General features: G+C 43.9%; 1 protein-coding gene across 3 annotated transcripts; it reads left to right on the top strand.

Annotated features, from left to right (window-relative positions):
- Positions 1 to 403: 403 nt before the first annotated feature.
- Positions 404 to 24,249, top strand: fgf12a (fibroblast growth factor 12a; the record flags this gene model as incomplete). Of its 3 annotated transcripts, XM_079284772.1 has the most annotated exons (6): positions 7,399 to 7,594; positions 8,828 to 8,875; positions 11,556 to 11,666; positions 15,779 to 15,882; positions 23,140 to 23,338; positions 24,134 to 24,249. In XM_079284772.1, 6 exons carry the CDS (start codon positions 7,399 to 7,401, stop codon positions 24,247 to 24,249), a joined length of 774 nt encoding a protein of 257 aa, XP_079140898.1. The 3 variants fall into 3 exon arrangements, with proteins under 3 accessions (XP_079140900.1, XP_079140898.1, XP_079140899.1); XM_079284774.1 differs by lacking the exons at positions 7,399 to 7,594; positions 8,828 to 8,875 and adding an exon at positions 404 to 494; XM_079284773.1 differs by lacking the exon at positions 8,828 to 8,875.
- Between the last annotated feature and the right edge of the window lie 525 nt (positions 24,250 to 24,774).

Below are 24,774 nucleotides of genomic sequence, written 5' to 3'. Positions count from 1 at the left end.
ATCTGTGCAGCCATCTCTCTCTCTCTCTCTCTCTCTCTCTCTCTCTCTCTCTCTCTCTCTCTCTCTCTCTCTCTCTGCTGGTAAAGACATGAAGACAAGAGGAGGAGGAGGAGGAGGGGGGATTGTACAATTAAGAGGCGGAAGAGGAGTGTGCCGTGAATGACCGCCGGTGGACGAGAAGAGGATAGAAAGAGAGAGATAGTGCTAGAGAGAGAGCGCAGGGGGTGGGGGGGATCACTCAAGATGCCTCCTTTTAGCGTAATTTGTCCTGCAGACTGTGCCCTTCCGGCGTGCTGTGAGCCTATAGCGAGAGGCTGGCTGGCTAAGCTGCTTGACCCTGCTGTGGTTGTCATAGCGTTGCCCGGTTGTTTGGATTGAGGAGGGCTCCCATCAACCTAAATCAATGAGGATTCTGAGGCCATTCCTTCAGAAAGGAGCGCATATGCTGCAGTGTTTCTGTGGACAACGATCGAAGTCGACCACTATCCCCGACGGTGAGAGACAAACGTTTAGCACCATAGCTTTGCAAGCTACCTTCGCTTTGCATGCTTTCTCTCTTGAGTGATGAAAAAAAGAAAGAGAGAGAGAGAGAGGGGGGGGGGGAGTGGTTTCATTGGCCAATCCAGCGTGTGAGTCATATTTCGAGTCTGCAGTGGAGAGAGTCTCTCCTTGTGGTCCTTTTTTTGCATCTGTCCCGCGTTGTGTGTGTGTGTGTGTGTGTATGCGGGTATAGCTGCTGCCTTTCAGCATCCATGGCCAGCCGCACTACTCCAGAGAGAGAAAGAGATACTTTACCAGACCGAGCTGTATTTGCAGACCAGCGTGTTCCAGTGCTGCATCTGAAGCAGTGGGGCCAAACAATTGAACAATGCAGGGATCAAGTCATTGAACTTTCGGGGGCCTGGAGAGGCAGCTTTGTTTTAGGGCCCCCAAAACAAGCTGCACAGTTCAGCACCACGGATAGCTCCGTGGCAGAAGTACTCCAGGTGCAGGGGCTCCCAAACTGTTTACGTCGGGAGTAAAAATATTTCTATCATCCAGGATACCCCACATTGATTACAGTTTGTCCCATTTGACAAGACAGAGTTAAATATGAAGTTAAAACTAGCCAACCGTCTCTACTCTTACTGCTTTAACTACCTTAATGCATGCTGAAAACCGGGCATGGTGTAATGTAGTTTCAGATGAGCTGCATTTAGCCTCACCCGGGAAATCAAACAGTACTTTTGAATGTGACTCACTTGTGCCACACATCCACTGTACAACAGAGAGTCTCAATAACACACACACACACACACACACACACACACACACACACACACACACACACACACACACACACACACACACACACACACATTTGCGCTCATACACCACTCAACAGTCTTTGGCAAAATGCCTGATATGCCATGTCCTCTATTCATGTCTCTGCAAATTCACTGCAATGCTGCTGCTGTTCACTCCTAACACACCTACACCTCCAAAGTCATTAAAAAAAACATCCTGTATTTCCAGAGCAAGACAAAATGCTGTTTTGCCGGGAGACAAATGCAACACCTTCTCCCGCCTCCTCCTGTCACATGCAGTTTGTAGACTCTCCAGTAGCTTCAGCTTGGAGCAGCTCTCATATTCAGGGCAGACAATTAGAAACTCCATTAAGCACAGTTGATTCCTCTGAGGAAGTTGGACCGAAAGCAGCGAGCACACTGGGATCTGTTATAAAGCACCATCGGTCCTTATCCGGCATATCTGCTCACTGTTAGATGAACCGCATGACCTCATTCAAAACTTTATGAGTCAGCTCACAGCTGGATGCAAATTTAAAGCTTGTTTGACATGAAGCTGTGTCGGATGATGCTTTGAAGTTTGTTGTTTTTCAACTTGCCAATTCATGAACAAGTTGAAACTTTTTTTCTATTTGATTCTCTGTTTTTGACTTGTTGGGGTTCTTTTGCAAGAACTCCTAAAGACGAGTTCCACTGTGTCTCTGCTGCACATCCAAAGCTCTAACGCGTTATTTCAAAATAGAGCGATATGATGAGCATGTATATTTTAAACAGTGCTCGTGGATGAAAGGACTTGTCTGTCTATTATACATCATAAGTGTCATCAGACACACTGAGCTTAACCTCGGCTGGTAACCCGATTGCATCACTCACTAAAAAAAAAATCAAGTAAAGCAGGAAGAGCAGAAAATGTTCCGCTCACCAGGCACTGTGCCAAAATCCCCTCCTATAGGGATTTTAGGCGGAAGATGTTTCTGAGCAGGCTTAAGCGTTTGCACCTGCGCTTTCCTTTGTAGTGTCAAGTCTGCACCTGCTTCTCTTGTGTTACAAGTTAAATACAGTCGTCGGGATTGCAGGAGACTTGTGGGTGGGATGGAAACAAAGCCTTCTCCTCACCAGTGATACTTATTTACTGTCTGTTTGTCAGTTTCAATGTGACTGTTCAGATGAATATCAGGTTATATTGAGATAACTTTGGGAGCAAGCATGATTTGTGTTAATGACGAATTGAATTTGTCCTAATAGTCTTAATTAGCGGTTGGTTGTCGTCTCTCTGCTTGTGCTCATCTGGTTTTGTGGATTTATGCTCACGAGTAGGAACAACAGTGAGATTAGACTTAAATAGTTTTAATGTAGTATGTATATATTTTTTTATTAATCTATTCATTGATCGATTTATCTAGGATTTAACTGCACTAATTTTGGTTGTAAATTAGACTCACTTCGTTTTTGCATTTCCAGTATATACCTCTCACACTCACTGATCAAGCAGCAAGCTGTGGTTTGTGTCGGTGGTGTAAGTGTACTGAGCCACAGCATCACACTTGTTCTATCACAGCTCTCCTCTTTGCCTCCTGGAGACTTGGCAAGACAGTTTAGCAGACATTACGGGACGAAAACTCACAGCTAGTGTGAGTCAACAGATCTGTGAGGTGTCTCAAGGACACGCTGCAGTGATGATCTTGAAGAGAATGGAACCTACCCGCGGGGGTCTCTCTCTCTCTCTCTCTCTCTCTCTCTCTCTCTCTCTCGACACATGTGGTTCATCATCTTTCCACAAGGAGGCAGCAGGTACACAGAAATGACTGAACAACATGTTACTCCAGTAGTGGCACCTGAAGGAGGGCCACTGGGGATGCTAGGGCTTTTTTTTTTGCGTTTCAGTTTGTAGACATATTTAGCTCATATGCTGCACAGTACAGTGTATGCAACATGGTTCATAATGATGAAAATCCAAGAACTAGCACCGGCTGCACACGCAACATGTTTAACACAACATGTCTGCAGCATTTCCACTCATGTTCAGAATGTGGTTTCAATAAATGCTGATGACTTACTCTGTCGGCAGCACACTGAGATGTTGACATCACGCTGTTTGAATAACTTAACTAGCAAACTTTTATGGAGTCAAATCATTTAAATTGACAATTCAAATGATTGCAATGGCCCTGCGGGGCATTTCATAGCGACAGTGTTTTATTGCCCGATGGTATTTCCCAGCTGGAATGAAATGGACATGAATTGTCTCTGGTAGAGGGAGGAAGCAGATCCGAATACTTTATCTTTTCCTGACTAAGATATATGTCTCATGTGAGCTGCACATCCACAAAGTCCCTCCTATTTGTGAGAAAGCACTCTCACTCAATATACAACAAACCACCCGCTGTTTTTTTTCTTCTTCTAAGAACTGTATATCACGCTGCTGCATATCCGTTAGAATGATGAATGATATGTTGATGTTGTTATTGATGTTTCGTTGTGCTGCAGTGGCATATTCATTTGTACTACGCACTGGCAATAAGAATACAGAATGCAGGTTTTGATTTCGACTCAAACCTTTCTTTTGCCATCCGTATTATGTCTGTCTGTCTCTGAGAAAATATTGTAGTTTCTCTCTCGCTCTCTCTCTCTCTCTCTCTGACACACATACGCGGGACCACACAAAGGTACCAGTGCTTCACATTTAACACTTTCATCCATTATATCCAAATGTTATGCAAGACAGTGGTAGTCCAAAGGAAAGTGTCTCTCTGACGGCTCGGTTTGGGGCGAAAATGTCAAACCCAGTCCTAGAAAAAAGCCTCAAAATGTTTCATGCAGTTCCATCAAGGGGAGGAGAGAGGTTTGCTCTGCTGCTGAACACTCACGTGTTCGTCCTCCCATAGTGTGTGTGTGTGTGTGTGTGTGTGTGTATGTGTGTGTGTGCTCCCCATCTCATACAATAACAGACATGAAACCAGCATGCTCACATGCACATATTTGCAGGACATTTTCGGGGACTTTGCATTGATTTACATCTCATCCGTAACCATAATTTATAGTCATTCGCTGAATTCCAATGCAGAACAATTTAACAAATGCAGTGAAAACAATCGATTGGTTTGCATTCGTTGCCAGCAACTGATCTATGACAGAAACACAAGCAGAATACAGTATGCTCTCACACGTGCACATGTTCATATGCAGTCCCTCTCTCCTGACTCAGAGAGTGTTGAAGAGCTTTGATTGTTACAGTATTTTTCATGGTTTATGATGAGGACTATTGTGCCGTTGTTTAAAATGTTATTTGTAATGTTTTGGGGTCGCCCATGTCGTTTCCATAAACCATGAATCATAAATCATGTGTTGTGTCGCGGTCTTCAACGTACCATTTCTGTTGAGGGTTCATTGTGCTGAGACCTGGTGAAGATAATCCTTTTATCCACATTTAATATGTTCTTTTAAGGCATGTGAGGCCACAGAGTTTTAGAAAATAAAACGCGCGAATATGTCCCCTAAGTATATAAACGTCACGTGACCTCCTCGTTGCCCCATTCAAAAAAACAACTTCGGATTTAAATTGTAATTCAAAGTAACAATTTTGAGGTGATAATGTCCACATTACCCCTGCATAAACACCAATCCAGCATTTCGCCTTCCCTTTTTTCCCCTATATATATTACAGTTTTTCTCGATTGGTGAGACACATTTCTTGAAATGGTCCCCCATTCTCTCAAAACTGGAAACACAAAACCTCATCTTCAAGCACTATTTACAAAACCTCTGAATCCTCTTGCAAAATGAAACTTTCGCCTCAAAACAGTTTTACCTGTGCTCAAAATCAAACACTGCTCTCAAATCATAAACAAAGTGATCAAAATAATATACTATCAAGCAGTCAGTAAACAATACACCAATAAATAGAAAACACATTGTTCAAAACATATAGTTCTCAGGGAGAAGTATATTTTTAATCTCAAAACAAATTTCATATGAACGAAAACATGTTCTATTACAGTCGCTCAAAATTGATCAGAAATGACTACTGTGCTTTGCTCTTTGCAATTTCTTTTGTTCTTCCTCCTCCTTGTACCCCTATTTGTACAGTACTGTACCCTGCAGCTCACAAACGTGTCCTTGGTCTCTGTGATACTGTAATTCTTGTTCTTTGTTGATATGAACCTGCAACCAGTCAAAATCTATTGAGCAGTCAGTGCTGTTACTGTAACAAATAGAAAGCACCATGTTCAAGGCCATACAATTTGTTTATTGTACATTATACAGCCTACAATGCACTGTAGGCCTACTACAGCATACAATACTACAGTGAAAGGGACAAAAATCAAAGGAGTCAACATATCATCAATGTGCTTCTTCTTGTCTTTGGGCTGGGTCAGGCCAGAGCACTTCATCGACATCACCTTCAACCACCTGTTTGCTCTCTGAACTGGCTAATATTGGTTGTGTCACATCATTTGATACAAGTGAAATCCATTTTGAGTGGTTGTGTTTCATCAATGACATGTGTTCTCTATTTGTATTTGATTGTTGCCACTTGTGTTTACCAGTATGGATGACATGTGCATGAGAGTGCAGAATGTGTTTTGAGACTGAGAATGTGTTTAGAGTTTTGCTGAAAAGTCTAAGTGAGATCTGCAAATTGTGTTTTACCATGTGAAATAGTTTAAGGTATTGACAACAGACTGCACAATTAGCTAAATGAGTTCAGGCAACTGAGAACTTTGTTCAGCCAATGGGTTTTAGTGTTTTAGCAATTGAGAAATACTGTATTGTTCTTTGTTGATATGAACCTGCAACCAGTCAAAATCTATTGAGCAGTCAGTACTGTTACTGTAACAAATAGAAAGCACGATGTCCTCTCACATTGTTTCTTCTATCCATTCTCAGACTTTCTCCTTCCCACCTTCTAAACTGGCTTATATGGGTTGTGTCACATCATTTGATACAAGTGAAATCTATTTTGAGTGATTGTGTTTAATCAATGACATGTGTTCTCTATTTGTATTTGATTGTTGCCACTTGTGTTTACCAGTATGGATGACATGTGCATTAGAGTGCAGAATGTGTTTTGAGACTGAGAATGTCTTTAGAGTTTTGCTGAAAAGTCATGTGACACAGTTTAAGGTATTGACAACAGACTGCACAATCAGCTAAATGACTTCAGGCAACTGAGAACTTTGTTCAGCCAATGGGTTTTAGTGTTTCAGCAATTGAGAGAGAGAGAGAGAGAGAGAGAGAGAGAGAGAGAGAGAGAGAGTGAGAGAGAGAGAGAGAGAGAGAGAGAGAGAGAGAGAGAGAGAGAGAGAAGCGGACGGTGACCGATGTAACACACCGACAGCAATCGGGACGGGCTGGAAATCCTCTTTGCTCTGGCTTCTTTATTATTTGTGCGCTACAACAAAAATGTGTGTTCGCGTCAACTAATTGTTGCTCTGCAGACGACAATCCCGCCATGCAAGCTTAAATTACACCTCTGCAGCATCCGTGCATTTCCGAGGTGCCGTCGACGGAACCGGGGGACTGGGCTCACATATCTGGGTTCACCGCCCCCCCCCCCCCCCCCCCCTCCTGGGCCGGCAGCGAACGGTCTCATTCATCGATGTGCGTGGAGTAATGAATTAAGGAGAGGAAAGGAAAAAAAAGTTCGGATCATTTCTCCTCCAGTCGCGACTTATTTAAAAGGAAGCCTGTGGAGAGGCGCTTGTGCGGATGAGGATTACGGAGTCAGACGCCGCGCTCTTCACCTGGAATACTTGAAGCTCTCCAATGACGCGCAGCTGCATCAATTTAACAACTCTGTTGCATGTCGTTCACGGCTGACATGTCGGCCCCTGTGGTCCAGCCCGTCGATCGATGTTTTATATTCGACCGGTCGTGATTCGAAACCGTGAGTGAATAAGACGCCGTAGGCTACTGTCCCCCCTCATGAGGTCGCGTTGATTCCCGGGGACTCGGAGGATTTTCTGATCAGGATGACATTTGGTTGAAACGCTCGTGGAAGCCAAAACACAGCATCAACTCTCTCGGTTTTTTGTTTGTTTTTTGCGCCAAGAAGGGTGATCCGACCGCTGCCGAACTATAGACTCTCGGTTTTCAGACTCGGTTCGGGGAGATGGCCGCGCTCGCCAGCTCCCTGATCCGGCAGAAACGCCAGGCCAGGGAGTCGAACAGTGACCGGGTCTCTACTTCGAAACGTCGCCCCAGTCCCAGCAAAGACCCCCGCACTCTCTGCGAGAAGCATTTCTTGGGGGTCTTCAGCAAAGTCCGTTTCTGCAGTGGCAAGAAAAGACCCGTTCGGCGGCGACCAGGTCAGTGCTTTCGATTTTTTTTTTTTTTACTGATGTGTTATGTGGGCTCGTGAAAGCAGTTTTCCCCAGCCCCCCCCCACCCCATCCCGCCCCCTCCCTTTTGGACAATTATGCTGCAGTCAAGGGCTCCAATCTGAACCGGAGGAGAAAGTAGATTTTCTCCGCGGTGCAAAAACAATCCACCTGTTCCATTAAGGTCTTCTTGTTGTCTGTCGACCCACCGCGCACGACCCTCCCCTGTAAACCGAGCAGCGCGAATGTTTAGCACATGATCTGCATGCTGTGACGTCAGCCCCTTTATTTATTGGGATACTGCTCAGAATAATCGATTCACCTGGACACAGAACGAACTAATGCTACTGTATCTTTGTCACAGTCTAAGCAGGTTCTCTTTCAACAGTTATCTAATATGTTAAAGCCTTCGATTTTGCACACTTAATTGTTTGCACCCCCTCCCCTTCAAAACACACATGCAACTTATAAATGCTGCTTTCAATTGCCTAATTCAATATTACTGCAGATGTGGCACGGAGGGGAGGTAAATTGCACCGCAGTGCACCAAGGCGCTTTTGAGATTAAATGTTTTAGGTTTAATGCCGAGAGGGAGCTTTACTGCAGTGAAGGGAGGTGTAGCCTGAGTGATTAAGCACTACTCTGGCTGTATTGATAGACATAGGCTCAGTGCCTACTACACTCCATAGTATAGCCTCCCCCCCCCTTTTTTTATTCCCCTGGCTCTGTCCTGCTGCACAGACCACGAGCCAGCCCTCCCCAAACCCAGATAGTTCTGTCTTCGATGAACGACGGAATGAGGCAGGAGGACAGACAGAGAGACAGAGTTTCCTTATAAGGCAGAAAGGGAGACAGACACCCAGCCAGTCAGACTCAATTAAAACCCTGTCGCCACGCAGCCTTGTCGGACAGACAAAACAATCCCAGTGCCAAAACTGCCACAAAATGCTAGAACAGAAAACATAAGCAGACAGACAGACAACAAGCTTGTCAGGCCTCCAGACACTGTTGGGCAGGTAGGTGACTCCTTTACATGGCCGAACAGAAAGCAGATGCTGTGTTTCCTCTAATTGATCATCCTTATCTTTCCAATGATGCCTTGCCATATATTTGCATATAAACAGCCGATACACTGGAGAATTTATGAATTCTGCCTGTTTAAAAGACTGTTGTTTTTCCTTCTATCCCCCCCCCCCCACCACCACCCCCCCACTTCGTAAGATGCACCCTCGAAACCTCCACAGGTGTCCCATAAGGGCTTCAGGCTAGGTCAGTAGCTCAGCCTCCATCCGTGTGTGCTGTGTTTCCTCTCGTCTCCACCCCATCTCGCGCCCATGTCGACTCCCCCTCGGCCAGGGAGGGGGGGGGGGGTAGGTGGGGAAGGGGTGGGCTGGGGAGGGACAGAGAGTGAGGGTGGGGCGGGGGGGATCTCTTCTTTTTTTTCTTTCATCCCTCCTTCTGTGTAGCTTTGTTGGATTTTTTTTGGACAGTGGATTTTTCAATCTTAATTTCGTACTTTTCTTTCCTTTCTCGTAGCTAAAGCTCTCCTATAGCCAGTCGTTTGTCGCTCCTCTGTCTCTTCGCTATCTTTGTCTTTGGCTCTGCCTCTCCTCATTTTGTCTCTGCCTCATTCTCTCCGTCAGTCAATGTCGGATCAGTCTACCTATCCTCGCAACTTGTTCTGTGTCTGTAAATATGTGTCAAGTGCTGCTGTGTGTAAGTGTAGTCGAGGTGCCGATAGTGTATTTTGGTGTCCATGGATATGTTGTGTTTCTCCCTGTCAAACACTATATCAGAACAGGTGACGATCATTCTGCATTTCATGGTCATGACGCCATTTGTCGACGTACATAAATGTTTTTGTCCTTCTGTATTGGTATGAAGTAAATCTATTGACGTTTTGATGGCCCATACACGCAGAATGATTTGCTGTATGTTGCACACACACACACACACACTCTCCTCACCCTGCCTGTGATGGATGATGAAGGGCCCGTCCCAGGAATTGATGGCAGGGGTAGGTGAGTCGGGGACTGATGGTCGGGATGCTGTACAGTTGAGGTGAAGCCAGTCGAGTTGGGGGTCATCACTACTCCGCGTAGTCTTTCTATGGGCTCTCACGTGTCTTCTGTAAAATATAAATGAGGGCATATGCACCAGTAATTACTGCAGTGATCAGCTTTCAAGTAAAGACTTAACATCTGCTGTTCCTGTTGAAGACAGAAAAACTTTGATTGTGTTTTTCTCTCCTGATACCAAGTTAGAAAATGTTTTGCTCTTATTTTTATTTTTGTGCCCAACTTGACTGCATTACCACCAAGTCTTGACCTTAGAGGACAGTCGGGCTCACTCATATCCCCTTATTGCAATCACGTACATCATTTATCAGAACATGCTGTGAACCCTGCAAAGCCAGCATTTTCAGTTGCTGAATGTGTATTTATTTAGCCACAATAAAACGAAACCACAAAATCATTTGTTTCTTCGGTCAGGCTGTGAATAAACGGAGGATTAGTAGTATCCAGCAACGGAGTTGATGTCTCATTTCAATGGAGTCTCAAAAATCAAACACATTATAGTTCAGTGATTCATTATTCCCAGTAAAACCCGAAGAACAAATACGAACATGGTTACATATACTGACTCTCCATCTTTTCTTTTATCTGGCAAACAAACTACCTCTCCAGTGTTTCCCTGTCCAAAGCCACAACCCGAGTCCTTTGTACGCGAATGGTGTCATTTGACTCTTGACTTCTGCGTTTTTACGTAAAAATCAAAAGACCTGCCTGACATTAGATGGGCCGTGGAGACCGCACGTACATTTCCCCTCACATAAACTCTCTTTACACATCTACTTTTTCCCGGCATTGAGGCCGGGGGCCTTTCTTTGCCCCCACCTGAAGTGGTGAGCGCTTCGAGCTGCACCCTGGCCAGCTGCCAGATGTCACAGCCTCAAAGTTGGAGGCCAGTTCAGGGTTACTGCAATGAGAAAAGAAAAAAAACAACTCTTGGAAACTTTAGGTCAGGAAAAAGCGCTGGAATCCTTTTTGGGTGAACATGTTCCCTGTAAAAACTCTTAGAATCTCTTTCATTGAATGCCAGTGATGTCAACCCAAAAAATGCACAGTTGCTTCATACCAAATAAAGAAAATCATTGGCATGTTAGTGTACATTATAAAGTTAAACCTTAGTTTCCAAATGATGCAAAATGCCTTTTTGTTCTGTGCGAGATACGGTAAGACATTATGAGAAAGTTTCTGTCACGGTGTTATTGTTAAGGCCTTCCCATCAAACAGCCATTTTTGGGATTACGTAGTAACAGATGACTCATTGCGAACTGTCCATCACAGTCTTATTGGTATTCAACAGATGGTAAGAGTTAAATGAAGGGCTGAAATGGAATGTTTTTTTAGCTAGCAGGCAACTCATGAGGATGGATTCTGCCACGAGAACAATATGATTTTATAAATGTTTAATTATAATTATGTAATTATAGAGATTCACTGAATAAAGTAATTCACTTACATTTCTATTTGAATTATGCAATTCAAAACCAGTCATATAAAGGCTTTAAATAATCTGACATGAAAACCCAAGAGTCAGTGTTTTTAAATGCTTTAAGAAATCTAAAGAGTGAAGAGTCCGTTATTGTTCTGCTGGTACTCTCCATCTTCCACAGCCAGCTTTGCCTTCTTTAATTAATCAAACACTGTACATTTTTGTTTTTGTGTGTCGGTAAAACATTTCAGCATTTTTAAACTGCTTGATGTGAAGAGCTGTGAGAGGGCAAACACTTAGCCAAAAGCAAAGGTGTATCAACTCTTTTGAGTATTTCTGTACACAATGTTGAGAATGCTGTCTGACATATTCTTGGTGGGGATGGGGCTGTGGCTTGGCCGACGGTTTGTGTGTATGCATGTGCGTGTGTGTGTGTGTGTGTGTGTTTCAGAGCCGCAGCTGAAAGGCATCGTGACGAGACTGTTCAGCCAGCAGGGCTTCTACCTGCAGATGCAGCCGGATGGAACCATCGACGGCAGCAAGGACGACAACACCGACCACAGTGAGTGGAGCTCGATGGAAGTTGCAGCTTCCTGCATAAAACACTTAATGGCAATGAGGCACTTGGTTATGTAATATATTACCATATTTAATAAGCTGTGCTTTATCCTTTTTAATTCTCACTCAACTGATGCCAGCCTAAAGCATTCCGAAATTAGTTTAAATGATTCTTATGATAAAATGATCAATACAAAAAACCTACAATTTTAAACGGGAACCATTCACCAAATTCCACAAGGTAGAATGCCCTCTTTTCCGCTTCTTGCTATGCAATAGCATGGATAAGATACAAGTGTAGACATAAATGTGTCAAAACCTACTCCAATGGTTTATGAATCCAGTTCTCTCAAAAGCATACCTTTCACGGTCAGTAAAAACATTATTTATGGGAGCATCTTGTATTGTAATTTCTATCCCTTCAAGTAAATTTCTGTCCCTTCAAGTAAACCGCTTCTGCTGTGTACACTGCATGATTGTAAGTGGCACGTTGTTTTGATTGATTTGGCTCTGAAGCGCGTGTGATGAACACTGCAGAAATTCCTTCCTGGAAAAACCCATCGCCTGAAACAACTGCAGCCCCACAGCTTCACTTGTAGTGACATAGATCCCTGCCTGAGCCAGTTCTTTGCGGTATTTCACCACCCAATCGACTTTCCATAGTGGACCACCCGAGGGTAAATGGTCTCCAGGGAACAGACTCCTACAGATGTCACACCCCCTTCCTTGCTCTCACAGAAACAGAAAAACAGGGAAAACATTTATTAAAACATCCAGTATAGGCTTTTGTAACAGTTTCCCATGGGAGGCGGTGGATCAAGGAAGATATGTGTGTCAGCGGAGAAGGGTCGTCAAAGTCGAATAATGACTTCCCAGTCTGGAGTGAGGCCAGACAGGAAACCAATCATGACCTTTCTTCTCTAAAACATCCTGCCAATCCTGAAGGCAGCTGGAGCCAAAGCTGCTGGATCGTGGCCGTCATGCGGTGGAAAGAAAGGTCACCCTGTCACTCGTCGCTTTATATTTCTTGAGGAGATAGATCGTCGGTACTTATGGTATAAAGAAAGATTACGGCACAAAGAAAAGGAGAGAAAAACTTCCACACAATGCATTTCCCCTGTGCACCTTTAGCACATTGCTGTTTTTTAGAGGTTCCATTGTGTTCTAAAGTTTTTTGGCTGATGAGGTGTTTGTTGTATGCGAGGGTTTCCTCACCTCTAGGTAATCCTCTTGTTAAGAAGTCCCGCTTGCCCGGGGATGGAGGAATGCAGTGAATAATTCAGCCAGAGGAAACTAAAAATACCACCTTCCCTGTTTGTACCCAATGAATAATTCTCTATATGAGATGCCTCCAGCTCAGAGACGGTCCGAAGGCAAGACACGGAAAGGGAGCTGGCGAGAGCCGGAGGTGCAACGAGAGGAATGTGTTTTGAGCAGAAAGATGGAGACAGAAAGAGTAACGAAAAAAGTGCTCAAGAGAGATGGGAATGGTGGAAGAAGATTTAGAATTCAGGTCTTGCACTGAGCTATTGATCGCCCGGCTGGATCGTCAGAATAACAGATCGCCCTCACCCTTGAACCACTCCACGCTCTGACCTGCAGCATCTTCAGCAGCTGCAGATGGAACACAGTAATGTATTGTCAGGTTGAGGTTCAGTGGAAGCAAATGGGATTGAGGAGCGTGACGGTCGCGCCTGCATACTAGGTGCGACCTGGGCCCGATTCAATTCCAGTTTTTATTATTTGCTATATTTCTGCGCTGGATGACAACAAGTACCGAGACAAGGACACAACTGCACGGCAAATAGATTTAGCTTGAGAAATGCACAACAAATGGAATTCTGCTTCCACAAAATCCCAAGACTTGTTTGACCCAAAATATTCAGTACACTGCGAGGAGTACCGGTAATAGAATAGATTTGTCGCTGCGGCATGTAAAACTGCTTTAGTGGTAAGCATGACTGGCAGTGCTACGCTTAACTAACTGCGAGGGCTGTGGAACACCATTCAGTTAATTAACATCCATGTTTAAATTTGAACAGTTATTAATTTGACTGTCGTCAGTTGATCGCCCGCCTTGATTACCTGCACACGCTGCAGCTCCAGAAAGATATTGCTGGTTATGAGACACCTGTGGTATCGGGCGTTCACACTCCATCTGACTCTGATGCTCCTGGTTGATGGATGAGATGAAACCAAGACTCCTTCTCTTAGTTGAAGACCCTGTCACTAATTTCACTGTATATAACAATATATAAGAACAAATACCTCACACTACTGTACTGTATAGACCGGCTCTCCCATCTTTTATTTGCATTTCTCTCTGGATTTGGAGATGTGCCCTTGGCATATGAAGTTTGGCTCAGTGTTTCTCTAAACCTTTCCTGCAGGCTTTATTTTCCCGCTGCGCCTGTATTCCTCACATCAAATGCACTTCCTTTAGCCTACCTGCAGGATTTGCTTGTCGCCGATTACCCCTCCACTGGAAGAATTGCCGTTTCAAGGATTTCGGCTTTATCGGGTTGTTTGAAACCTTTTTTGTCTGGCTCTTTGACGATAGAAGATTCCTTAAAATCTCTCGACTCTGCACCATGCCAGTCGCTCTCTTTTCTCGCTGAGCGATAAGATTGAGGTTATTAAGGAAGAAGAATAGCAATCAGGCGCTCTAACAGTAGTAATTATGAGATCCATCAACTGCAGGAACTGCAAATAGAAGTCTGTCTGTTGTGTTTTTCTTTGGTTGGCAAATGAGAGCAGCGACGGCAGATCATAACTATAGCATACTTGTGGACTAGCGTGCCATATTGTATGCCTCTTTTCCTCCCACTTTTCAAGCTATTATGTGAGTCTTTCGAGGGCCCTATTGCAAGTATGTTTTGATCGATGAAGGTGGTCCAGGGTGGAACACTTCTGGGTTTTAGTGATACGTGACTTGTGGGCTCTGCGTCTGAGAGACACTGCCAGTCAACTGAGCGACAAAGGCAGCAGCCACGCAAGGCAAATGGAAAGAGGAGCAGGGGAACAGATGGAGGGGAAGGAGAGAGTTATGACGGAAAAGAGAGATTGAAAAGCCTGAGAAAACAAAATTGAAGGTGCTAATGGACTCATATTCTGCAAGGGTAGGCCTATCTCAAAGACCTGGCCCCTCAATGATATACAAAACTGCAAGAGTGGCCAGTGTGTATCACTTGTACCAGTGGCCTTAGGGCAGAGTTAAACCATTGGCAGGTGAAAGCAGCGCGTCGATACTTATTGAGTGAAATTGAATCTGTTCGTGTTGTCACGTCTCCTCTCGTCCCAGCCAGCTTTATCTGATAGTCCCCATCGCCACCTGCAGAACAATCCTCTCAACAGTACAGGGACGTATCCAGGGAATAAAGAGTGTTCTCGCACCTTCATCAAACGTACGCCCATGAAAGTCACCGTCCATTCAATAGAACTGTTCAACAGAGAAGAACTTCTTTCAATAGACCTTTTCCAGAGATAACAGGAAGTCGAATCAAATCAGACTTGTTTACAGATTTAATAAAGCCTCTTAGATGATTGACCAAAGATCTTTGAGACCACACTTGAAATGTAATGCGGGTCGTGTGCACGGTGTTCTTCAACATTAAAGGCCTGAAAACAAATGTTCTCAATCAGCTTATTACCGCGTTCGATGCGAACTACGTCAAATCAAACCAGAGCTGTTGGCTACAAAGTCACATAAATAGAAATCAATGAGACAATACCTGTAATTCTGTGCTACATTCATGTGTAATTTCATCCCTTTAGTAAATATTGAATATATTTGTATTCAGCTCGGTGGGCAGCTGTTTGTACTATTCATCGTTGGATGTTCTGCCATCTTTATTTTGTACGAGAAAGTTCTGGGTTTCTGCTTTAACGTTAACGCTTCACTGTCACGATGAGGTGCGTCAATGTTCCCATTGTTTATCCCCCGCACTTTACTGCTGACAGCCAAAAAACAGAGATCAGAGAATGTCACGTCTACAAGAGTTGAGTGGAAACTCAACTGTCCTATTCTGTCCTTTCTGTCTGATGTCTCTCTGTCTCTTCGTATCTGTCCGGCTGCCCCTCCCTCCCTCCCTCGACCTCACTCTGTCTCTTCTGCAGCCCTGTTTAATCTTATCCCTGTGGGTCTGAGAGTGGTGGCCATCCAGGGATTGAAGAGTGGCTTCTACATCGCCATGAACGGAGAGGGTATGCTCTACAGCTCGGTAAGATACCGCCCCTTTGCTCCGGTCGCGTAGGTTGTGCACGTGTGTCACCAGAATGTGTGTTCATTTACACGTGTTGTGTTTTGTTCTGTTTGTTTTCTCTTCTAATATCCCACTGCAGCAAAGCCCCTTCTAAGCCCCTTTCATCTCCGCTCCATTCGAGAGCTCTTTGGATGTGCCTTTGTGTTGCCGTGCAGCGCTTATCACCCCCCACCCTCTTTGTTGTTGAAGCAACACCACGCATGTTTTACATTGAATTTGACATCAAGTTCAGTGCTCAGCCCTTTTTAAAATTGCCTCTTCTTATTTTACCGGCTACTAACGGAGGTTCGGCATGTAGCAGCTGTAAACCGAATTTACACTGAATTTCATTGTGATTTTGATGCTGATGGTGTTGCTTCCTTTAACTTTATCATCCTGATTCTGAATCATAAAATGATATACACATAGGCTGGTGTGGGCAGCAGATGCACAGGCGTTGGTGGACCCAGTCACAGATGCCAGTCGGAGAAAACATTAAGTCATGGCTAATGACATTGAGGATGAGGAGATGTTTCTGGAGAAATGAGCTGCAGTGGAAGAGAGTGTGTGTGTGTGTGTGTGTGTGACATTGTGCCAAAGAAGTGGGGTGGGGGGGCATAGGCAGAGATGTAGAGACAGGAAGATATCCCTCGTTGGCATGGTTATATAACCGTCAGTCTCATGGTGAAGAGGATGGGAGGGCTGCGTTACCCACAAACCTCGGCTGAGGGACATTGTGGCGGACATCTGAAACAGCTATGATGAATGTCTGGCAAAAGCTGGAATTCACAAACTGACAATCTAATTTTTTCTTTGTCAAAAGTACTCGTAAAAATCCGTGAAGGACACAGTGAAATCCAGTGTCTGTTATGTGTCTGCCACTTTTACTGCGAGAGAGATAGGAGAACATTTTGAAGTGGACCACATAAACTGCGTGCATGCTGCAATTGTTTTTTTAAGGCCAAATAAATTCAGCACCACCATTTTCAGTGGAGCGAGCGTTCTCGCTCAGTACGACTTGAGCACAACTCAGTGCCTCCACAGATGTGCGATCGCTCAAAAGTTCAAAGAAGGACGTACGATAAATGCGCAGGCTGTTATGACTCACCCGGTAAGACGGATTCATTCATAACTAAACAAGTGCACAATTTACAGCCCTACTATGAGGCTTATAATAACCCTCCACCCACCTATCTACGTCAAAAGTCTTTCAATTCATGAAATAGACCAGACGTTGGAGATGCTGTACGACCTCCCACACACACACCCTTGATGAAATCCTCATTTGGATCATGATAATTATTCATTACAAGTGATTCAGGATTTCAGAGGCAAACTGTTTTTTTTTTCATCATCATTTTTAACGGCGCAGGAACATATTTCTGTCCCGGGGAGAAAGAGGGTGTTGGTCAGAAGGCAAAAACATGTTTGCAGCAAGAGCTGAAAGTCAATTTTAATCAAAACTATGAAGTGAACGAACTCTCTGGCCATATGGAGGAGGTCCGGCTCCTCAGATGTGAAGCATGGGGAATTAACATGCATTTGTAGACAGAGCGCGGGTGGCGGGCTGGATCACAGGAAGGCTCATAAGCCTTGAAGAGCCACAGAGTGCTCATAAAGAGGCCAGATTAACATGCAAAACTCAAATAGCCTCCATTTCTCTCTCTCTCGAACTCCCATTATTTACCTGCTTAATTTACCAACACAGATTATGCTTGTGATAGACACTGGACTGCAAGAGGACTGTAAAGGACAACATTTCTGTTCTGTATTCACACTTTTATGAGAGCCCTCATGAGAGCCCTCATGATGCAATCGGCGCTCCTTCACTTTCATAATCTTATTACTTCCACATTTACTTTTACTGCTAGTTGTCCAGATCTTTATCTTTCCCCCCCTGCACCTCCCTCGCTTATTCGCTATCCTCCCTCTTCTTGAAAGATCTCCATTCCACTCTTTTTTGCCTTATAAACCATAAGGTTTGTCACTGCTTGTTTTGTCATCTTCTGTGGTCTGCCTAACATCTGAGAGCCAAGATGCACGGCTCCCCCCCCCCACCCCACTGTCTTGTTAGGGAGAAAATGTGACAAGCTTCGTCTCCTATGGGAGATGATCCTGAGCGGTTGTTGTGTTGCAACTTTGGGAAGCCTTTCTCTCAGTCTGTCATCTAGGTGTCAGGTATCTGGCCCGTTACCATTAATTAGGTGGTAGCTCACATGCTGGTCGCTGGTGGGCTTTTCTTGCTGGGAGTACAGAGCTCACGGTCGAGGCTGTTGCAGATGGGAAGCTGATATAGCAACGGGTGAGCAGGGTGATAGCACTTGTGTGGAGTGTTTAGCGATGAAGTGCGTGGGGGCTGAGCATCTACAATGAAGAGCTCCCTCCCATTATTTATAGCACTTCTCAATATGACCTAGTTTACTGCACAGCAGTAACCACTGTTTTCTGCGCTATCCATCCACCTATCTATCTCGAACAGTCCATAGCTGCACACACAGCAGCCTTTGAACTGTTCAATCGGCTACTCATTTTACAGCTTCTTATTTATGTCACAGAAAAACAGTAATGCGTCTCAGTAAAACCTTCACTTTAGGCCCTGAGGGACGACTGAGAGGGAGTTAGTGTGGCAGGTCAAGGAGAGATTTCAGATTTTGTTCGGGTGACAGATGATGATGGCATGTCGTCGTCTTTTCTGTCTGGAACAAAAATGGTTCGGAGAAGTTAGGAGAGTCTAATTAAAACTTGAGTGAAGTCTGTGTGGGTTTTTGGGTGCATTGGGGCTGCAACTAATGATAGTTTTATTAATTGTTTCGTCTAATAAATGTCATAAATGATTCAGCTGCCCCCTCTTAGTCGACTAATTGGCCTAAAGATTTCTTTAGTCGATTAGTGTTTTTTTATGCTTTTTTTTCAAGCTGAATGACTTATTTCCCAAAAAACGTATGAGCACATCTCTGGTAAACACAAGATTTAAAGTGGTGCTTTTGTGTGATTCTTCGTGGAGGAACTCAGTTTTGCAGATCTGTCAATCAAATCAACTCGTCGATTAGTCGACAAAAGTGGAAGTCGAATAAGAATTTCTTTGGCAAAGGACAACTAATTGTTTATCAACCTTTCAGGGGTTAATTTTCTGTCAATTTACTGCTTTAGCTTCAGTGTACATGTACATGATTAAATGCTTGTCTGTGATGATGGCACTAAAGACGGTGCTCCCGAGGTGAAGAGAGAAAAAAAGTAAAGTCAGTAAAGAGCATCAGGAAATTAGACATCGTCAATGTCCTCCCCGGAGGAAGTTAAGGGAAGGACAGAACCTTCAGTGAAAGTGATTGACTTTCAGAGTACGACTAACAAAATGATAAACAGGGGGAGGGGGGTGAGAAAGAGAGTTTTTCAGTTTAAGTAATGTCTAGACAATCCCCGACCTGAATCGCTCTACCAGAATAATAATGAGCTCCCCGGGAGTTCCAGACTGGGATTCTCACTGAGGCTACATCTCTCTGATACACCAGTGACTCACAGGCTCATATTTAAATGGAGCCCCCCCCCATACCCTCCACTTATTCCAAAGTCAAATGACGTTTGTCGGCAGCAGCAGTGCTCCTTAATGGAGAGCCGGAGAGCTGCCTCCCGCCTCGGATGGAGCCACTATCTGATTGGGATTCAGGATGCGTTCAACTCAGTTCTGTTGGCAACCCAGTAGCCTCGAAGCAATTCATCTCGATTTAGAGCAGAAAACAGAGTGCGAGTGGCCACTCATCCTCACTATAAGTACATAGCCTATGAAACCTGATAAGTTAGGAGATAACCATAGGATGGTAGCTAGTTTTACATACATGAATATAACCATAATTAGGACCATATTACATCAAACGCAAGTTGAACACTACAATTTTTTAACATTTTTGGGGGACAACCTTTGGGTCCCTGGGACTCACTACACTGAAAACCGATCGATCAACATCATTAATTAACATCTACATATACTTATAGTACCAAAAGAAAAGGGGACTCATAATGCAGAATGGCCAATCAGGGATCACTAAATCTGGTTAAATCTTATCTTTATCCATAATAATGTGTGATCTTTTATTTGTTGATTATATTTTGTTATTAATATGAATCTGCAAAGTAAACAAGTAACTAAAGCCAAAGTAAAAATCACTTCAAAATCCATCCTTCATCCACTTCATCCATCAACTGAAGTGGAGTCGAAGTATAACGTACCATAAAATATAAATAAGTGTTTTGGTTCAAATTCATTCAAATTGTTGTGAGCTGAAACTGGTAAAGCATTTGTATTCTGTTCTCAGCTTCATGGTGTTTGTTCACTACACTTCTGTTTGTTTATCCTCAGCTCCCTCGTGTTAGAGAGTGAGCAGTCTCACGTCAAGTCCTTCGCCTCTGTCCTTCAGAGCACCACGGAATAGAAATAAGCGCCCTCATCAATAGTTCATCATTAGTTTAGATTAGCGTTAGTGCTGAAAACGTGGCACGTCTTTTTCTCAATATTTCCTTGTCTTGCAAACAAACTTTGGTTGATTACGTTTTCCTGGCAGAGGAAGCGACAGCGCAAACCCCGTCGGGTGTTTTGCGTTGAGTACGTGTGCGCCAGTGTGTCTTTCTGTGCTCTTCCTCCCCTCTGTGGTTCACGCATGTCCTTTAAGAAGGTCCCATTAATGAGGAGAGAGACTCAGACCTCTTCACCTCATATTTCCACTCTCTCATCCACAAACAAGGTACTCTGTCAAAGACTTCAAAGTCACTTACATTCCACCCCTATCGTTCCCGAGCCACAGCCAGGGTGCTTTCTAAACTGCTCCTCGCCCTTTTCATGGACAGTAACAGAGTGTTGTCCTTGCGGATGAATTTGGAGGGGATTCTGCTGCGTGTCAACAAAGCGAAATGGCTGATTGTGAAGGGTAGGATTCTAGAGCGCACTTCTGTGTGGGTGTGTGTGTGTGTGTACTCCGTCTGATTTTGGCTCCAAACAGATGACGAAGGGACGACGCCTGCTGGTGCGTAATGTATCACTGTCTGCCCCCCCCACCCACTCAAACACATATGTTCACACGCAAACACACACAAGAAGCCAGACGGGGACGACGTGACCCCCAGAGCCCCCCCGACAGAGCCAGAGACGTCTGCTGTTTGACGGCGTCTCAGCAGGCCCAGAGAGAGTCAGCCGCCAGCTCTCCACAGAGCTCGTCCTCCCTCCTGCCGACCAGCCAGACGTTTCCACACACAGCCGACCATGTGACCTCACCTTCCCAGAGTCCTTTACACAGCCTGCTATGCACTGCTGTGTCTTATAAATGAGCGGTCACACACACACTGGGACTCATTTAGCTCCACTGCAGTTTGCCATGCGATTGGGCGAAAGCTGCACAAATCACACAAAGTATAATTACTACATGTACTGTGAAAGGTTGATAGTGACAAACCCACACATCACCGAACTCCCGAGTGGTCTGTCTCGCAATTTGTAACCTTGTTTTGATTCAAGGTTTTTATCGATGCGTTTCCAGTGATGCCCTTTCAGCAACACATCTCGGTGTGATCGGGGCTTAAGGTGGTAATCTGTCAACAAGTGGCCAAAAAATCAATACGTTCAACATGTCACACTTTAGAGTTGGTTTTCCCGCAAACAGCTTTTAAGGGTAATTTCACCTGAATAACAACAACACATATTTCCTCACTTACTGCTCGTGGTGTCTAACGACTAACAACTATAGATCAGGTTTAATTTGCCCAGGTTTTGAGATCAATTTAGTTTGAGGTGCTTAGAGTAGAACAAAGATATAGGAGGCCACAATTTGCTAATTCACACGCACAATATATAATCTATTAACTCAATTTAATTAATTAGTTCTCACGTTTTGATTCATTTGTGCACACAAGTTATAATTCATGGCTTCAATTTAATTGTATCGTTCCCACATTTTGAATAATTCGTGGGCATGAATTAAATCTGCCTTTTCTTTCATTCTAGTCGCCACCTTGCACTTGTCCTTGGTCCCTAGACTTTTAAATGAAGCTTTACTTTAGCGTGGGGATGAGTTATCAAACTCTTGCCTTGCAAGGGGATTGTTGTCAATAAAAGGCAATTAGTGTTTCCTATTGATGACTGAAGGTCCACCACAGTTTCATGGACCAAACATATTTGTACGCTTCTCAACTGGTGTGGCTCGCACCATCTGCACAAGGGATTCAAGACTGTCAACGGCGGCGGACGGTGCTCAGAGCATCAGGAGTACGCGGCGATGTCGTCAACCCACCTGACACGTCTTGAAACGCAGACCCCATCTCGTCCGCCATGCTTTGTGGGCGTGCCCTTTTTTGCTGTGTTTAACCCAACGTTTCTAAGCTTCTTCCCCCTCTCTCTATCTCTCTATCGCTCTAATTCAAATAGCTCTATTGGCATGATCATAATAAAATACAGTATTGCCAAAGCACTGTACTCTCTCTCTCTCTCTCAAACACACGTAAACAGTCACCTCCAGCAGGAGGCAAAATTGGGCTGTCAGTCAACTGGACAACCTTAAAAGGGCACAGAACCCCGCATGAGATATTAATGAATGAAATCACCGAAACCCAAACACACACACACACACACACACAGACAGTACGGTACAAAGTCTGCTTGAATTGAGACCACACAACATCCACCATTATCTCCATCACGTTCACAAATGAATGCGTCTTAGGTTTGTTCGGGGTAAGACAGTGGAGAGCACGCTTTTCTCTGCTGAACAGTCTCGACAATAATCTGGCAGCGCTCCAAATCCCAGCAGTGTATCAAATATCTGGCTCGTCCCCTTTTTCGTGTCATTCCGCTCCACCTCCTGTGTGTCCCCTTGACTTTCTCCTTGTCCTGCTGCTTTGATAATGAAGCAAAAAAGATAGCAATCTTCCATTGTTGTTCACCATTATTCTAATAAGACTACTACTTAGATCCCAAGGATATCTGTGTGTGTGTGTGTGTGTGTGTGTGTGAATACAGTATGTTTACTGACCTTGGCAGTGTACACATGCTAGTGATGAGTGAAACAGACACAGCTTTCCTTTTTTTCCCCCTGAAATGGGACTTCATTGAAATCATCCTTCTGTTGTGTTGCTGGTTATGTCTGTACTCATGTGGACACAAAATAAAATTAATTTTGTGTTTGTGTATACATAGATTGACATGTACCGTGTGCTATCTGTATCCTTCAGTCTCTTCTTTATCTGTTTTTGCAGGAGATGTTCACACCTGAGTGCAAGTTCAAGGAGTCCGTTTTCGAGAACTACTACGTGATCTACTCGTCCACTGTGTACCGGCAGCAGGAGTCGGGCCGGGCCTGGTTCCTCGGCCTCACCAAGGAGGGACAAGTCATGAAGGGCAACCGGGTCAAGAAGACTAAGCCCTCGTCACACTTTGTGCCCAGGCCCATCGAAGGTACGAGAAGAGGTCTTTTTTTATGTTTGGTTTGTTTCTTTTTGTGGTTATGCGTGTACTTCCAGATTACTGTAAATTGGGTGTACTAGTTCAGATATTCTACCCAATTACATGACATGTGGTATGAAAACTAGTACGGGCTTTATTCTAGCACAATTAACATTTTACAGTGGTTAAGGGTTAGGGTTAACCGAAGGCAAAACATATATGTGTATGTCTTAAATTAAAAATGTTTCGCTTTAGCAGACGACTATCTTGTTTCAGATAATATATTAGCCACAAGGAGTTTTTTTTTGTATTCAACAAATGATCTTGCTATGACAGTACTGTGATCGATTACCTTCCTAGTTTTAATTCTCTAAAAGTTCCATTGTTGAAATGAGTGCTCTGAAGATAGGACAGATTTATAGTTCAGGGTTGGTGGCCATTTTAAGTGTACACATTTGAAGTTAATAGGCTTTGACATTTTTAAATAAGTTTAGAAAATTTCATTCATTTTCTGCATTTCTTTAGCAGGTGTTGGTTTGTTTTTAAATATCACCTCTAATGTTTTTCGAGTGAGAGCAGAGTTTGATCTCATTAAAACGTGTTAAGCAATGGGACAAAAAAAAAAGGTGCTTACTAATTCCCTGCTTGGCAAAAGTGTCCCTCCAGCCTCACACCTGACCTTGTCTCTATCTCCACATCCATCTCTTCAATCTGCTCTCCATTGTCTCCTTTTTGAGCTCCTCCTCTCTTTGTCCTGTCATCTCCTCCTCCTCCTCCTCCTCTCCTCTCTTTACATCTCCACTACAGTTTGTATGTACAGGGAGCCGTCAATGCATGAGATAGAGGAGAAGCACCGCTCCAGGAAGAGCTCAGGGACTCCCACCATGAATGGAGGAAAAGCTGTCAATCAGGACTCCACATAGCAGCGGGGGGAGGGGCCTCATCCTGACTCAGGGGGAAGGGGCCATAGGAAAACTCAACACCCCCCCTCCCCCAAAAGAAAATACGCACCACCATCCCCTCTGCAAAAAAAAACAGGGTGTTGCGACGACGAGGAGCTATTACCGTACACCCAAGACAACAAAAACAGAACTGAACTCTTGCCTGTGAAAACCTTTTAGATGAATTAATATCAAACCAGAAGAAATATATATATTAAAAGAAAAAAACATTTTCAATCAGGACTTGACCAACATTTTATGCAAAAAAAAAAGAGAAAAAGCTGTGATAAACAAACAAAGGAATGGCGGTCTCTCTTCACACAAATTCCAATATATATCATTTCCAATTTATGCTGTGAAAAACAAGCTTTAATACGTGTTCAATTTTCATACATTGGTTTCTTTTCTAAATGCTATTGCACTCTCATATGCTTCATTGTGTTATTGTTGTCAGTATTAACTATAACATCCTTTCATTTTGAAACGAGAGAAAGTGTTGTATTTTTT

Source organism: Melanostigma gelatinosum, assembly GCF_949748355.1.
Source record: "Melanostigma gelatinosum genome assembly, chromosome: 15".
Classification (NCBI taxonomy): Eukaryota; Metazoa; Chordata; class Actinopteri; order Perciformes; family Zoarcidae; genus Melanostigma; species Melanostigma gelatinosum.
The sequence above is the reverse complement of the archived record's forward strand: the minus strand, read 5'-3'. Positions and strand labels throughout refer to the sequence as shown.